At 35.3% G+C, this 15,180-nt stretch overlaps 1 protein-coding gene across 1 annotated transcript; it reads left to right on the top strand.

Annotated features, from left to right (window-relative positions):
- The first annotated feature begins 2,745 nt into the window (after positions 1 to 2,745).
- Positions 2,746 to 13,840, top strand: LOC111990732 (glyoxysomal processing protease, glyoxysomal). The gene is given in 16 exon segments (XM_024022517.2): positions 2,746 to 2,972; positions 3,089 to 3,135; positions 3,240 to 3,414; positions 3,522 to 3,569; positions 3,665 to 3,733; positions 4,139 to 4,282; positions 5,372 to 5,494; positions 5,661 to 5,764; positions 9,588 to 9,673; positions 9,753 to 9,785; positions 9,788 to 9,846; positions 9,935 to 10,682; positions 11,489 to 11,626; positions 11,629 to 11,686; positions 12,738 to 12,829; positions 13,287 to 13,840. Coding segments are annotated over 16 exon segments (2,253 nt in total). The 5' UTR covers positions 2,746 to 2,906; the 3' UTR covers positions 13,550 to 13,840.
- The last annotated feature ends 1,340 nt before the right edge of the window (positions 13,841 to 15,180 follow it).

The following is a 15,180-nucleotide window of genomic DNA, read 5'->3' on the forward strand; positions in this document are numbered from 1 at the left end:
GGAGGGGGGGGGGGGGGGGGGGGGGGGGGGGGGGGGGGGGGGGGGGGGGGGGGGGGGGGGGGGGGGGGGGGGGGGGGGGGGGGGGGGGGGGGGGGGGGGGGGGGGGGGGGGGGGGGGGGGGGGGGGGGGGGGGGGGGGGGGGGGGAGGACATCATACTATAAATTTCTAACCAAATGGACCCTAGTTCTTGTAGCTGGGTAATGAAGGACAAAACTTAAATATAGTATCTTAAATGTTGTTCTTTAAGTTCATCTTTTAAAATTTAGCTATGTGGCTATTTATCTAAAAAATACACTTGCATTTTATGAGGAAAAATCCACTTTCATCCCATGAAAAAATATACTTGCCCATAATAAATGTGATTGTTTGTGACTAATTTGATCGATTACTAAGGGTCAATCTAGAGTCTAGACCGATAGTGGTGGGCCACCTTGTGCCGAACTCATGTAATATAGTAAGGTTACTAATTTGGTACTGTACTTAAGTCTTGCCTATAATAAATGTGATTGTGACTACTCTCTCTCTCTCTCTCTATATATATATATATAACCAAAACTTTTGAAACATTCACAATTTTTCACGTCATCATTATTTTTAAAACATCAATATTATAAAACAAAAATTCTGATTTTAATAACTATTTCTCACTATTTCTCCCTGATACTCCTTCTTCTTCCTTATAAAAACCCAATCAACTCTTTCTCTTTTCCAATTTTTCCTTCTTCTCCGTTCTTCTGCATTTATTCTTCTTTTGCTTCTTTAGCGTTTCCTTTCTTCTTCTATCACTGATGCCCAAAAACAAAAGAAATCAAAAGAAGCTGTCTACCAATATGGCAGACACTACCCCTTCCCCATGAAAGTTGGACATGGGCCACGCTTCAACCATTCATTTGCTTTTAAAAATTTTAAACTTCTTTTCACTTAATTGCGTTTTTTTTAAAACATTTAAATATTTAATTGCATTATTTATTGGTACTACAAACCCACATATTCATATATTAAGTTCATGTACTGTTCTTCTCAACAGCCACTCATGTACTTTTTTTTTTTTTTTGGTTGGATGAGACAACCACTCATGTACTGTTATTGTAAATTAGGATTTATATTATAGATTAAATCAGTATAATATTACATAAATTTATAAAAAAGTATACAATATTATACAAATTTGCATAAAAATATTTAACGTTATAGACATCCATTTTGTTTATAATAAAAATCTATTTTATCTTGATAGTATAATGTAAACTAATAATAATAATAATAATAATAATTATTATTATTATTATTTTTAACAATTAATAATAATATTCCATTGATTTTTGATATATCATAATGAAAGTTATGATATAGAAAATACATTTAAATGATGGTCTTTATATTTATCTAAATTATTTTAGTTAGTTTTTCTATTTATATTAATTTATTATATTTATCTATATTTTAAATAACTATTAAATTAATTATGATATCATCACAATTTGACCTTGGTTCGACCTCGAAAATCTTGAACCTCTTCCTTCTCCAGCTTTTTGAATGATCCGGGTTTCAAAACCATGGTATAAGTAACTCCACTATTCTATTTCGTTCCAAAATTCAGCCTGTACAGGCGTTTTGGCTGAAATTTTGTCATTCCGAACAAAATATGATTTTTTGAGCTAAATGAAGAATGTGTTTTCATTGAATAGCTTCTTTTGGATTTGATGGTGTGGATGTTAGAAAAGAAAAGAGATTTAAAAAAAAAAAAAAGTTGAGCGAAGAAGATGAGATGAATGAGGAGTGTTATATAGATTTGCAGACGCTTAAGTAATTTGAGAAGTAGAATGAAAATAGTTAAAAAAAAAATGAGATGACATTTATGACACTTAGGAGGGGTAGAAATGAAGTTTTTAGTAAGGTAATTTTTTTACAATACCATCACATGCATTTTTATTCACAAAACTGCCATTACATCATTTTATAAAAATATTTCTTTTAAATAAATAATGAGATAATCATTTTTAAATATTTTAGCTTAACAATAATAGTAAATACATTTCGACATAAAAAAAATTGTAAAAAAAAAAACTTTATTTCAATTCAGGAAAAAAAAAACTTATTTCAACCCAAAAATAGTAGGAGTAATAACAATATTATTATTGTCTAAAGTCTAACTAAAATGCACAAAAAAAATTGCATAGGTGATAGCTTAAACTCTTCATTCTTTTTTTTTAAAATTTTTTTAAGTAATATCTTAAATTCTTTATTCATTATTAGATTTTTTTTCCATAATCAATTGTTTTTCCGAACATCGGTCATTGTTTGGGTTAGCTACTAGTTTAATCAATCACTAAGGGTCGCTTTTGAGTCCAGACGATAGAGGTGGGCCACCTTGCGCCGAACTCATGTAATGTAGCAAGGTTACCAATTTGCCCTTGAGATCCGCCGCCACAATGGGAATGGGGAGCATGACATGACATATATCACATTATGATAGGGACGAATATAATTATAAACGCCGCCCAAAATTGGCTGCATCCACCCAAAAAAAAAAATTAAAAAAAAAATGAAGTATAATCAATTCAATAACGCTGCCCATTGCCGAGAATGTAATTTGGTCCTACATCGTTACGACGTCGTATCCATCCAATCTGCCTCTCTATCTAAATACCGTAAATCTCACTCTGTCTGTCGGCGTCCAGGTTCAACTCAACTAAAAAAAACACATCCTTACGTCACCAAAAACAAAAACAAAACAAAACAAAAAAACAAAAACAAATCGTTAAAAATCGTTGTACAAATTACACTCCAAAAAGCTCGTAGCATTAGAGCTCAAACACAGAAAAACCCCCATATTTCACAGAAAAAAAAAAAAAAAAAAAAATCCAAATCCAAAGCTTCAAAGAAAGCTAATCCAACCCAACACATGGCTTTGCCGGACGTCGTTGAATTCGCTCGCAATTTCGCTGTCATGGTCAGAGTCCAAGGCCCTGTAAGTCTCAATATCCCAAAAACATAAAAAAAGAATTGCTTTGTTCTTATAGCCGGTAACTGATAATGATTTTTTGTTTTTGTTTTCAATTTTTTTTTTTAATTTTTAATTTTTAGGACCCAAAGGGCATGAAGATGAGAAAACACGCTTTTCACCAATACCAGTGAGTCAAGAAATTTCCGTCACAACCCCACAACTATTTCCCAAGTTTTAGTTTTTAATTAATCATTTATTGAAGTGTTTTTTTGTGCATTTGGGACTTTGTAGTTCTGGCAGAACGACCCTATCAGCTTCTGGAATGTTACTTCCTGATACCCTTTACGATGGTGAGGTAGCTAAGGGGCTTTATGGCCAAGATAATCAATGCCCGGTATTGGTTGTGACTGTTGCCTCTGTTGTTGAGCCTTTTCTGTCGCTGCAACATAGACAGAACATTGCTAAGGTTGGAACATTTGTGAAAATTTAATGTAAAAGTAGAATCATTGTTTAGTATTTTAAATTTTGGGATTGGGTTTTAAATGTATTTGCTTTGGTTTATGTGCTTTGCAGGGCCCACCCGAGCTGATTCCCGGCGTTGAGATCGATGTTATGGTAGAGGTATAAGAAAATTCATATTGGTTTGATAATTGGGGGTTGGGGCTGATTTGATTTGTGGGGATTTATGTGATATATTAATGTAATTTGATTTTCAGGGTAAAATGGGGTCCGAGGATTTGGATGAAGGTGCTCCTCGTTGGATTGGCGCGAAAATTTTGACATTAGTAAGCTTTTCATTCATTCAATTTGTTTAGTTGGGTCTAAGGAGGCATAAGAAACCATTTAATTATCTAATGGTTGTAAAAGGAGCTTGTAGACTTATGGGATCTTAATTTTCATTTCTTTTTCATATTCCTTGTTGACAATTATTGATGGCAGTTTGGTTGTCCTGTTTTTGTTAAAGATGGTGGTTTTGATTGTATGTGCTGTGGCAATAATTTAATGATATTTCTCAAAATGTGAATGCAATGCTATTGTCATGGTTGATGCTTAGGGTCAGTAATGCTGAATGTGATAATAAGTACTTTATGATAAGCATTTTTTTTTCTTTGTTGATATTGCTCGAATTTATAGTACTTTTAAACATTTGATACTCACTTTCAATGCTGATTAACTGGTTCTATTTGCAGGCTGATATCCCTGCATCTGCCCTTGCTCTCCAATCTATTACTGAAGCTTCTTCAGGATCACCAGAGAATGGATGGGAGGTTGGCTGGTCTTTGGCATCACACGGTAATGGTCCTCAGCCTATTTTGGATGCTATTCAGAAAGAGGTTAGTTGGGAAGAAGGTTTTCCATATGTTTTTTTTTTCCCTAAATTTTTATGAGAAGTCAATTCATATTATTAACTCAAAATTTATTTGACTTTTTTTTTTTTTTGTTTTCTTTTTTTTTTTTTTAATATGAATAGACTCCTCTATAATAGAACATTTTTTTTTTTTTTTTTTTTTCTTTTTTTTTTTTTTAATATGAATAGACTCCTCTATAATAGAACAAGAGTGAGAAAACATCAACTGAACTTCAAATGTAATATTGTTTTGACTATTTATTGGCTTTGCATAGAGACATGTCTCTCTGAAATATAATGTCATGTCTCGTAGAATTTATAACAATTGAGTGATGCCCAACCAAATTAAAAAAAGTTTGTTCCCTCATGTCAAATGTAATTGTTTGCAACTGTATTAAATTTTCCTTTGCAAGAGAAATGTGGAAATTGTAGTATCATACTGGGAAACTCCTGATCTGACGATCTTTTCGGCCAAAAGAATCGGATAGAAGGTTGGTCATGAGTTCAACACCTATAGGGTGCATCAGTGCATGTATAACTTACCACTAAAAACAACTTTTTTTTAATGATCTGCTAGCATGTAATCTGAAAACAAGCCAATAGTAATTATCGGCCAAAAGATATTTATAAACCTTATATGGACTTTGGATACCTGTTAGCTGTAATTCTCTTGAAGGTTTTTGTCTTTAGCAGCTGCAGTTAAATGTAAAACAATAACTGTCAGTAAATAGTTGGTATTTATTTTTTTATTTTTTTAAATATCTTCTTATTGGAACATGACCAAAGGATGCAAAAAGATTTCAAGTCATATTTGAAATTGTACACCCAAAGAGCAAGTAGAAGAAATCCATAGCAGAGGTCACAAAAGAACCAGAGCACAGTTTCTTGTTAATCTTGTAAATGGTTTCTCAAGCACTATGAAGTTTACAAACATTGTCTAGTACCGGAGCAAATTTTTATTTTTGGTTCAACGGATCAAATTTGGCATGACTTTTAATTTGCCTTTTGAATTTATTACTATTTCTTTTCCTTTTCTATCTTATGTACAAGCTTTTTTTAACTGATTCGGATCAAGCGTGATGCTAAATCTTTCTTGGAGCGTCAGAGCCATTTGACAGTGGGAGAATCAGGCAATTTTAGTCTTTTGGGAAAGTCAACAACTAGAATTGCGATTCTTGGAGTTTCCTTACTGCCTAAGGTAATTTAAGATGTGTTCTTACATCCTTTACTAGTATACCATATGGTAACGAATTCAAAATTATTATATAGTGAGTATTTTTTGGCATGATCTGTCTGCTGGCAGTGTTTTATCTAGACAATCAGTTTATGTTCAAGAGAGTGACTGGTGAATTCTTGTTATTTAGGATGTGCCAAACATCGTCATATCACCATTGAATAAAAGGGGGGATTTTCTTCTAGCGTTGGGTTCGCCTTTTGGTGTCTTATCACCTTTGCACTTCTTTAACAGGTAGTTTTCTTTCTTCATAAATTTATATTCTGTTAGAATTTCGTTTTTTGACATGCTTGCATTGTGAAGCACTTTATAATCATAAACTGGATTGAAAATTGCATGTAAATTTTTGTAAGGTGTGTTTTGTCATTGTTGCTTTCAATTGATAATTTTTAATCTAGCGGAGGCATTTCTTCTCTCGGTCCTGAACAACTTTAATTTCTTGTACGAGGTGCCCTTTGTCTTTGTCAATTGACTATTTCCATTCATGTGTGTGTGTGTGTGTGTGTGTATATAAGATCTCGAAGTTTTTGACGGTCATTTTTTAAAATTGCATGGTGTCCAAATTAATTCCATTGGGTTTCCACTTTTCTCTAGATTCAATTTTGGTTCTTTGATCTCCTCCATTGAATAGAAGGGATAATTTATGTAAAATTAGCATGTTTTCCATGGTCTCTTAACTATTGTACTCTTTTTTATTTCTTGGGAAATTTACCTATCACCTCAGGGGACTTGAACCAAGGTTGTTGATATCTTTTCATATCAGTTGGTATAACTGGTATTTGTCATACAGGTACTCAATCCAGTACTACTATGCCCCCTGTTTTTCCTTGTCTCAAACACCGGACAACTTTAATTGATATTGTCCTTTTTGGCCATTCTGGACTAAAAAATACATTTGGTTTGGAATGTTATTATTCTACAATTGAGATAGGAGGTGTGGTGGTGTGAAGAGTGGGCTTGCAGGAGGAGCATGGTGAAGAGCGTTGATTCTGGGATCGGTGGTGTTGATGAGAGAGAGAGAGAGAGAACTACAGAGTGGTGGTGAGGAGAGATGTGGCTTGCGGGAGCAAAATGGGTAGCACTGATTCTGGGCTGGGTGGTGTTGGAGCGGAAAGTAAACTCTGCGAGGGAGTGAGAGAGAGGCAGATCTGTAAGAGTGAGGAAGATTGAAGAAAGAAGAAAATGAAATAAGGAAGAAAGCAGAAAAATAAAATAAGGAAGAAAGCAGGGATTCCGGTGGGTGGTGTTGATGAGGAAAAGAGAGAGAGAGAGAGAGAGAGAGAGAGAGGCAGTTTGTAAGAGTGGGGAAAATTGAAGAAAGAAGAAATGAAGAATCGAGAGACAAAAAACGGAAGAAAAAGATAACGAATAAAGATTGTGGTGGGTGGGAAAAAGGAAAAGGGAAAAAAGAAGAAGATAAATATGGAGAGAACATGTGGAGAAAAAAATTTTGGACTTGGGTTAGTAAATTGTGTTATGGTATGGAAAAAAATCTAATAAAACTATATTGGTTTGGCAGCCCAATAATTATTAAATGAAAATAGTATTATTCTAGTAATAATTTACTTTGTACATATTTATACTACTAAAAATTATTTGTTTTATAGGTCAATGACAATAACTATTATTACATTTAATTACATGCAACACACACACAAACTTTGGTAATAATTAGTTCTGAAATATTTTGTTTCCCTAGGTGAACCAAAAAAAGGGTCTCTGGTATAAGTATTGATAAGTGACTTGAACCCCCAACCTTACCCATCAACCCATACAATGCCTTTCTGGAGGGGGTGCTGGCATGAATTGAGATGGTAGACTAGAGTCATAGGCAGTTGGTGATTTTGTGATTTAGTGGATTGCAGGATCGGGCTGTGGGATCAGCAGATGGTTTGGGCTGCGGTTGTGATTGTCCCAGCCTTGGGGGGTGGGGGGTTGTTCTTTGGGGTTCTGGGGTTGGGAACTTGAGGTGGTTGTTGTTTTCTGCATTTTGGGCTGGGAACTTGAGCTGGTGGTATCAGGACTTTGTATGGTGGCTTGGCTTTGCTATCAATGATGTGGTGGTTTGAGACTCCAGAGATTTTTGCTTTGTGATGGGCTGGACAGCTTGTGGGTTGTTGGTGAATTTTTTTTTTTTCTTTTTTTTTTCTCTTGTTTTTGTGGTTTTGGTTGTCATCCATAGGCCACAACGATGCTTGAAAACCACAATCGAATTTATCAACACCTAGGATTATTTGGAATCGATATCAAACAAGAAAGCAAAGCCTAGGAATCAAACACTTAGGGTTAGCTATAATCAATACTAGACCATTAAGAAAATTTCAACATAAATTTATTAATCAAGGAAATTGTAAAACTATTCCATTGGAGTATGATAGCATGTTTGTATAGGTTACTACAACTAAACAATATAAACCTTGACTGTAATTGATGTAAGAAAGCCCAATTATTAAATCACAAAAATACTTGTAACTCTAGCAAATTACATAAAATCCTAATAATCTAATTAACTAATAAGACATAAAATAAAATCCAATTGACTTCTAAAATTAAGTAAAATGCAAGTCTGCCCTAAACTATGGAGGCTTTTGCACTTTGCATTCCAAATTATCAAACTTGCAATTATCACTCCCATAGTTAGATTAGCTGGTAAAACTAATATTTACATGCAAGTAACGGGACCCTAAAAAATTTCATTTTGCCCTTCTGTGTGAAATCACAAAATTATGCTCACTAAAAATCCGTAACGAACCAACCCACCTTTCTAAAAAGCTTCATCAATTCATCAGAAACATCCTTGGGCTTGAAACTTAAAATGTTGTCATGTTCTTCTCATTCATCCTTAGTGCCCTAATCATTTTGGGTCCCATAATTTGCAAATCAAGACCTGTGTCCTGTATCTTCCCAGAAACAAGTACTTATGGCCTCAAAAAACCTCTCTATTAGAGTATAATTGAAATGTGGGTACTGGGGGACCTTACTAGCAAGAAGCTTCATCATGCCTAAAATGAAAGTCAAGTTCCTCTGTACCTTATCAACTGATGGTATCAACATAAGAGAGACACTCCCAAAAGGACTGAAGATCTCAGCATCTAAGAAACCCAACTTTTCAAAATTCACCACCTTTGTATGGATTGTTTCATGGTGTGAGATGCCAATAAGTGTAACGACATATTTATAAATCTTGGACTCCTTCGAAATTTTGGTTTGCATATATATATATATATATATATTTCATCTTCTCAACATTGAATGAAATTTGAGGAATCATGGTTGGTCAGACTCATCTTTTTCTGTTTTCCAACCGCTTTGGATCTCCCTAGGGCTCTAATGCATTGTGAGTTGCAACACTTCTTTGCTGTATTTGGGCTGTGCTGTCTCGGCAGTGGCAATGTGGATTGGGGTTGAAAAAGCAATTATGGGTTATTGAGGTGGGTTGGTTTGTTTCGGATTTTTATCATGGGTAATTTTCTAATTTCAGATCATGGATGGGTAGATGGAGAATTTACCTGTTAGGGCCACGTGACTTGCACATGATCGTTAGTTCTAACAACTAATCTGGCTATGGGTTGCAATGTACAAGCTTTTTAAAAATTGTGGTGGTGATTGCAAGTTCTAATGATTTATGTGCAAAGTGCAAAAACCTCATAGTTTAGGGTAGATTTATGCAATTACCCTTGAATATAATTGTCTTTGTGCTTCCTGCATCAAAGATAAGTGTGGAGCCCGGAGGGTGAAGTAATGCTTGCAAGATTCTTTGGGTGTATTTATAATTTACCGATAAAAAAGAAGATTACTTATCCTTATATTTTTCTTTTCATTAATTATATGGTTTTTTTTTTTTTTTTGGTTGGGGCGGGGTGGGGGTTTTTTTTTTGGGAGGGGGGGGGGGTGGGGGAGGAAGTCATGGCTCATTGTGGGCATTCAATCTTTGAGACCAAATTAGCTTTTGTTCTCTCTGTGTGTGTTTGTGCGTGTGTGTATATAGTGTTCCATTTAATGCATCACGCTTTTCATTTTTCTTTCTTTTTTAAAATTATATTGCTGCTTGCATCAGTATATCAGTCGGATCCATTGCCAATTGCTATCCACCTAATTCATTGAATAGATCATTGTTGATGGCTGACATACGGGGTCTTCCTGGTGAGTGCATTTCTTTGTTTGATTTTTTATTATTCATATTCTATTGGCTTCTCATTCCCTTTAATACTGAATCTGTCAGGAATTGAGGGTGGTCCAGTTTTTGGTGAGCATGCACTCTCATTGGTATTTTTATAAAACCACTAAGGCAAAAGGCCAGTGGTGCTGAAGTTCAGGTAATTTAAGAAGATTTCTCTCTCTTCTGCATAGTTTGAACTTTGTTATAATTAACTCATCATGCAAAACTTTAGCGCTGGCTAACAGCTGGTGATTCCATGGGAAGCCATGGCAACTGCTTGTTGTGACTTGCTGCGGAAGGATCCTCAAAATGCAGAAAAAGGACCTGGTTACAAAGAAGGAAACTTTAATGCTGTTGGGGAAGCATTTTTATCTGATGGCAAAGACTTAGATGGAACCTTTCGCTATTTGCACAAGCATCTTGATTCCTATTACCCCTCCCAGCTAGCAGTTGAGCAGGCAATGGGTGCTATTTGTCTTGTTACTTGTGATGATGGAGTTTGGGCATCTGGGGTTCTGCTCAACAACCAAGGCCTGATACTTACAAATGCTCACCTGTTAGAACCGTGGAGATTTGGGAAAACAACTGTCAGGGGTGTAAGATATGGATCCCAGTCAGAGGATCTTTCCTTCTTGACTGAGGAATCTGCATCACTTGTCCAGAATAGAGTTGAGGACAACCAGAAGAGTCAGAGTTTGCTGCCAAAGTCGCTGAAGACTGTGAATACTTTTCTCTCAAATGAGTTTAGTGGATATAAAATAAATTCATCTTACAGAGGCCATAGAAATATACGTGTTCGCCTGGATCATAGGCAACCCTGGGTTTGGTGTGATGCTAAAGTACTGTATGTTTGTAAAGGACCTTTAGATGTTGCCCTGCTGCAGCTTCAGTATGTTCCTGATCAACTTTCGCCTATCATCGTGGATTTTGAATGCCCATCTCTGGGATCAAAGGCATACGTTATTGGACATGGACTATTTGGTCCAAGATGTGGTATGGCTTTGCTTACCCTATTTCTCTGCTTTTGGTTGGTTGAAACCCCATGGAATAATAATGTTGCATTTTTGTGATGTGACATCTTAAATATTTATCGTCATTGCATTTTCAGAATTTTGTGTGCGTGTGTGTGTGTGTGTGTGTCTCACAGAACAATTTATCAGTTATTACCCGTAAAATTGTGATAATTAATTTTCTGAAATAACTTTTAATCCTATGTTTGCTGAACAACTTTATGAGTTTAGTACCACTGTACCATAAAAAGACTTTAGAAACCTTTTTACATTTTGGGATTCTGATAGTCTGATTTATTCTAATACAACAATCTTTGCTACCGCACGTAAGGGAGGGAGGTTTGTTACAAAAATAATGACATTACTAAACCTGGATTTTTTTTCCCCACAAAAATGTGATTTAATTTTCCAAATAGAAAAAAAATTAAAATAAATAAATAAATTTGATGCATGTTAAGATAATTTCTTTTATTCTAAACCCTTTTTCACTTCAATTCACTCTACCGTGTTCATTAGACATATAACTGTCTGTGAACCTGAATCATGAAATTTGATTCTCTTTATATCATGTCTTTAACTCTGGCATTTAATGCAACATTTTTGTAGAGATTGGATTTTCACTTCTAAGTGCCATGAAGGACTAGATTCTGTTCTCGTGAGATGTCCATATATTTCCATTCTATGTTCTTAATGTTTGTTCAAATTTAATGAACACCCCCCGCCCCTTCTTCCCCTGAAATATAGTTTCTCAAGTCCTTGTATCCGGTTCTGCTTCCAAATCCCCAACAGGCTTCTTCCCATCTGTCTGCTCTGGTGTGGTAGCAAAAGTGGTCAAAGCAACGATGCCCAACTTGTATTCATTCAGTCAAGAAGGAAATACACAAGGACAATTTCCAGTGATGCTTGAAACAACAGCCGCTGTCCATCCTGGGGTAGCGGTGGTGCTGTTGTCAATTCAGATGGTCATATGATTGGACTTGTTACAAGGTACAGTGACTGAAATTGTACAAAATGATATAAGTTACTATAAGGTAGAAAAAGAGACTGTTTGGGGGGGGGGGGGGAGTAGGGTTTGTTCCCCTTTCTTCAAATCCAACACTTTTCCTGCTATGCCCATGAAGTTGATTCCAGTTCCACACTTGTGGGTTGTGATGTGGTGTGATGTCATTGGTGTTGGGCGTTTGGATTTTGATGTCAAGGGGAACACTTAGGTTGCGTTTGACATTGGCTGAAAAAGACAGTTTTTTTTTACTATTTAGCTAATTTTGGTATTACTCAGCTTATTTTTGCTACTGTTTATGGATCATATTGCACTTTTTGATACTATTCATGAGTCTCATTGTACTATTTCAACTAGCGTTTAACTTTATCTATAGCACTTTCAACAAAATTTTTCAGTTTCAACTAAATAAGCTGTTCTCAAACGGACTCTTAGTCTCCTATGAGTGTAATTCCTTGGTGGAAGTTGGTGCTGCCTACTTGCATACTTGGTTTGTGTCATGATCTAGGAGGTGTTGAAAATAAGAGATACAGGAAAATAAGAGAGAACATGCTAAATCCTAAGGTTCACCCCTAGGATTTGTCTGCAAACTATAGGCATCACCACCAAAGGGTTCTTAAATCACCACCAAGCAAGAGAAACGTTCTCTAATAAGAAAATTCTTATTCAAATTGTAGCACTTTCGCAATTACAAGAGCCACAATTTTATTAGGCCTTCTAGGATTACACCAATATGGAAATTTCTAATCATGCCACAAATAAATACCATAAAATCTTCAATCACAATAAAGACAGAGAAAACTAGTTCAAATTCCAAATAAATTCTGGTGGAAAAAACCTGATTTAATATTGGTTCTCCTTGCATAATGTCATCTGTATCATTTTAGTAAACTATCCGAATCATTAATCATATGATTTGACAAAACTATATTGAATGTTCCAATTTGCTTTTCTGCACCATCATCATTCAGATATTAATCATGTTCTTCTTTGCATTTTCATTCAATTTGTTGATTGAATTTCATATTCTTGATACAGCAATGCAAGGCATGGTGGTGGAACAGTTATACCGCATCTGAACTTTAGTATTCCATGTGCTGCTCTGGCACCAATCTTCAAATTCTCAGAAGGTTAGTGTCTTTTAAACTGCAGAAGATAATATGATTCCACTTTTATTATCATGACCATGTAAAAAAGTTTCCATTTTTATTATTTATAAGAAATGATGATCCCACTTTTAGCTTCACAAATCTTAATAGCTCAATTTCATCAGAAAATTGGGTAGCTTTTTGGCTAGATATGTAGTGCAAGCAGGACAAATTGACCATGGTGCTGAGCATGAGAAAAATTAACTATTTTCTCTTATTGAAATTCAAACGAATTTCTTGTTTATGCATTGCAGTTTTTTTTTTTTTTTTTTGGAATGAATTTTTTACATAAAAAGTGAGAAAACGGAAGAAGGAAGTAAGAAAATATTGTATTTATGCCATAGTTTTTATGTTAGATGAATTCTCCATGGTACTTAGTAATTACTGAAGCTAGGAAGTATAGTTGTGGTAGATCGATGACTTTGCTTTTCTCTGACAGATATGCAGGATCTGTCACTTCTACAAATCCTTGATCAACCGAATGAACACCTTTCTTCTGTATGGGCATTGATGCCACCGCTATCCCCCAAGCCCCCTCCTCTGCCTAATCTGCCGCAATCGCTACTAGAAGATAACAACAAAGAAGGGAAGGGTTCCCGTTTTGCTAAATTTATGGCTGAAAGGCAAGAGTTGCTTAAAAAGTCCATCCAACTTCGCAAGATTGAAAGGCTTTCCAACGAGATCATCCCCAGCAAGTTATGAATATCTGGCAATTTTCCTGCACTGTGTAAGAGCGCGCCTCAAGAGGAGTGATATCAGGTCTGATAGCCTATCATGTGGTAGATTTCGGTCTGCCTTCTGATTCTCACAGATTGGACGAAGAATGAATTGGTGGTTGAAAGGTTGTGTTCTTGGAATTATCATGGTAAAGAAAAGTGCTATGCACGAGTGAAATAGACTGGTTCTTTGTATAACACAGTTCCACTAATATTTTACAGATGATATATTTCTAAAAGGATGTCCAATAGAAATTAAAGTTTTTTTCTGTACTAATTTAGCTTGAGTCATCCATAAGGATGAAAATGGAGTCATCACTGCATACCTTTGTCACAATTATCTAGGATATGTTACAGAAATTCCTTAAACATACACGACTATACATATAATCCTGTTGGAACTCGATGATTGTCATGTTTTTATAGCATTTATTTTTTTAACAATCTTACGGTTTTACAGTGACTTAAGGGGTTTTGATTTTTTTTTTCCCTGCTAAATAAGGGGTTTTGAAATTTAACTCGTACAGCTCTTTGTTTGTTTGTTTTAACCTGCCTTCGCTGTGTGAAGTGGTTGTATTGGGGTGGGGATATAATTTTTGATGTTTTCTAAAAGGGGAGGGGAAGTTATTCGTGGGTTTGACTTGGAAGGGGTTAAAAAGTACTCTTCTTAATTCCTCCAAGAAAAAAATTCTAGGACAATACCCTATTAAGCCACAATTTTGCTACAACTCTAATGCAGCAAACTGTGAGTGGTGGAGAAAAAGTGATGAGTTTATGCGAAAATGACAAGCCACATAGGATAGTTGTAAAAAAGAAAAAGTGTGGTTTTAGAATTACACTTCATGGATAATTTGAGTGGGATTGGAATCAAGTTTTGAAATTTATGTATTTTCTATTTTGCCCTTAATATTTGCTTGGGCTTGATTTGTTTATTAAACAAGTTTAAGACTAAGGCTCAAGTATGGTTTGTTTATAAACAAATGAACATAAATGAGCTTTTTATTGAGAATAGGCCGAGTTAGTGTTATTATTTTATTTTATTATAGAATAAAATTTGGCTACAAATTTGGTTGTAGGAAATAATTATAAATCTTACTAAAAACATTAATATAACTACATATTTTGAAAATTTAACTATTAGATTTCATGTTCTTTACAAGCATATTAATTTTGTGCTAATTAGATATTATTTACTATTCAATCTATAAACTTTTTTTTTTATGCATAATTTTTGTGGGGCCTGTTACCTAAAAAAGGTATAGTAGCCCTCAGAATTGGGCCTAGGGCCCAGAGGCCCGATCCGAGGATACGCGTATGTCCGAGGACAGCCTAAAGAAGTTTTATTCACGTTAAATAGGCGATATGAAAGGTATAAACAGGTGTTATATACGGTGGTATAGCACACGTCCGAGGACGCCAAAGTCCGAGGTGAAGGTAACCTTCGTACTGACTGAAAGATTCTGCCAGGTTGTAGCTGAATTGGAAGTTGGATATAGCTTAAAGAGGCATCGGAGAAGGTAGAAAATATCTTCTAAAGTCTATCACCTCCTCATTAAATGCTGTCCACCTAACACTCTGGCCGCATTAATGTGGAGGTGATACCTGAATAGTAACTAA

Source organism: Quercus suber, unplaced genomic scaffold (assembly GCF_002906115.3).
Source record: "Quercus suber isolate HL8 unplaced genomic scaffold, Cork oak 2.0 scaffold_268, whole genome shotgun sequence".
Lineage (NCBI taxonomy): Eukaryota > Viridiplantae > Streptophyta > Magnoliopsida > Fagales > Fagaceae > Quercus > Quercus suber.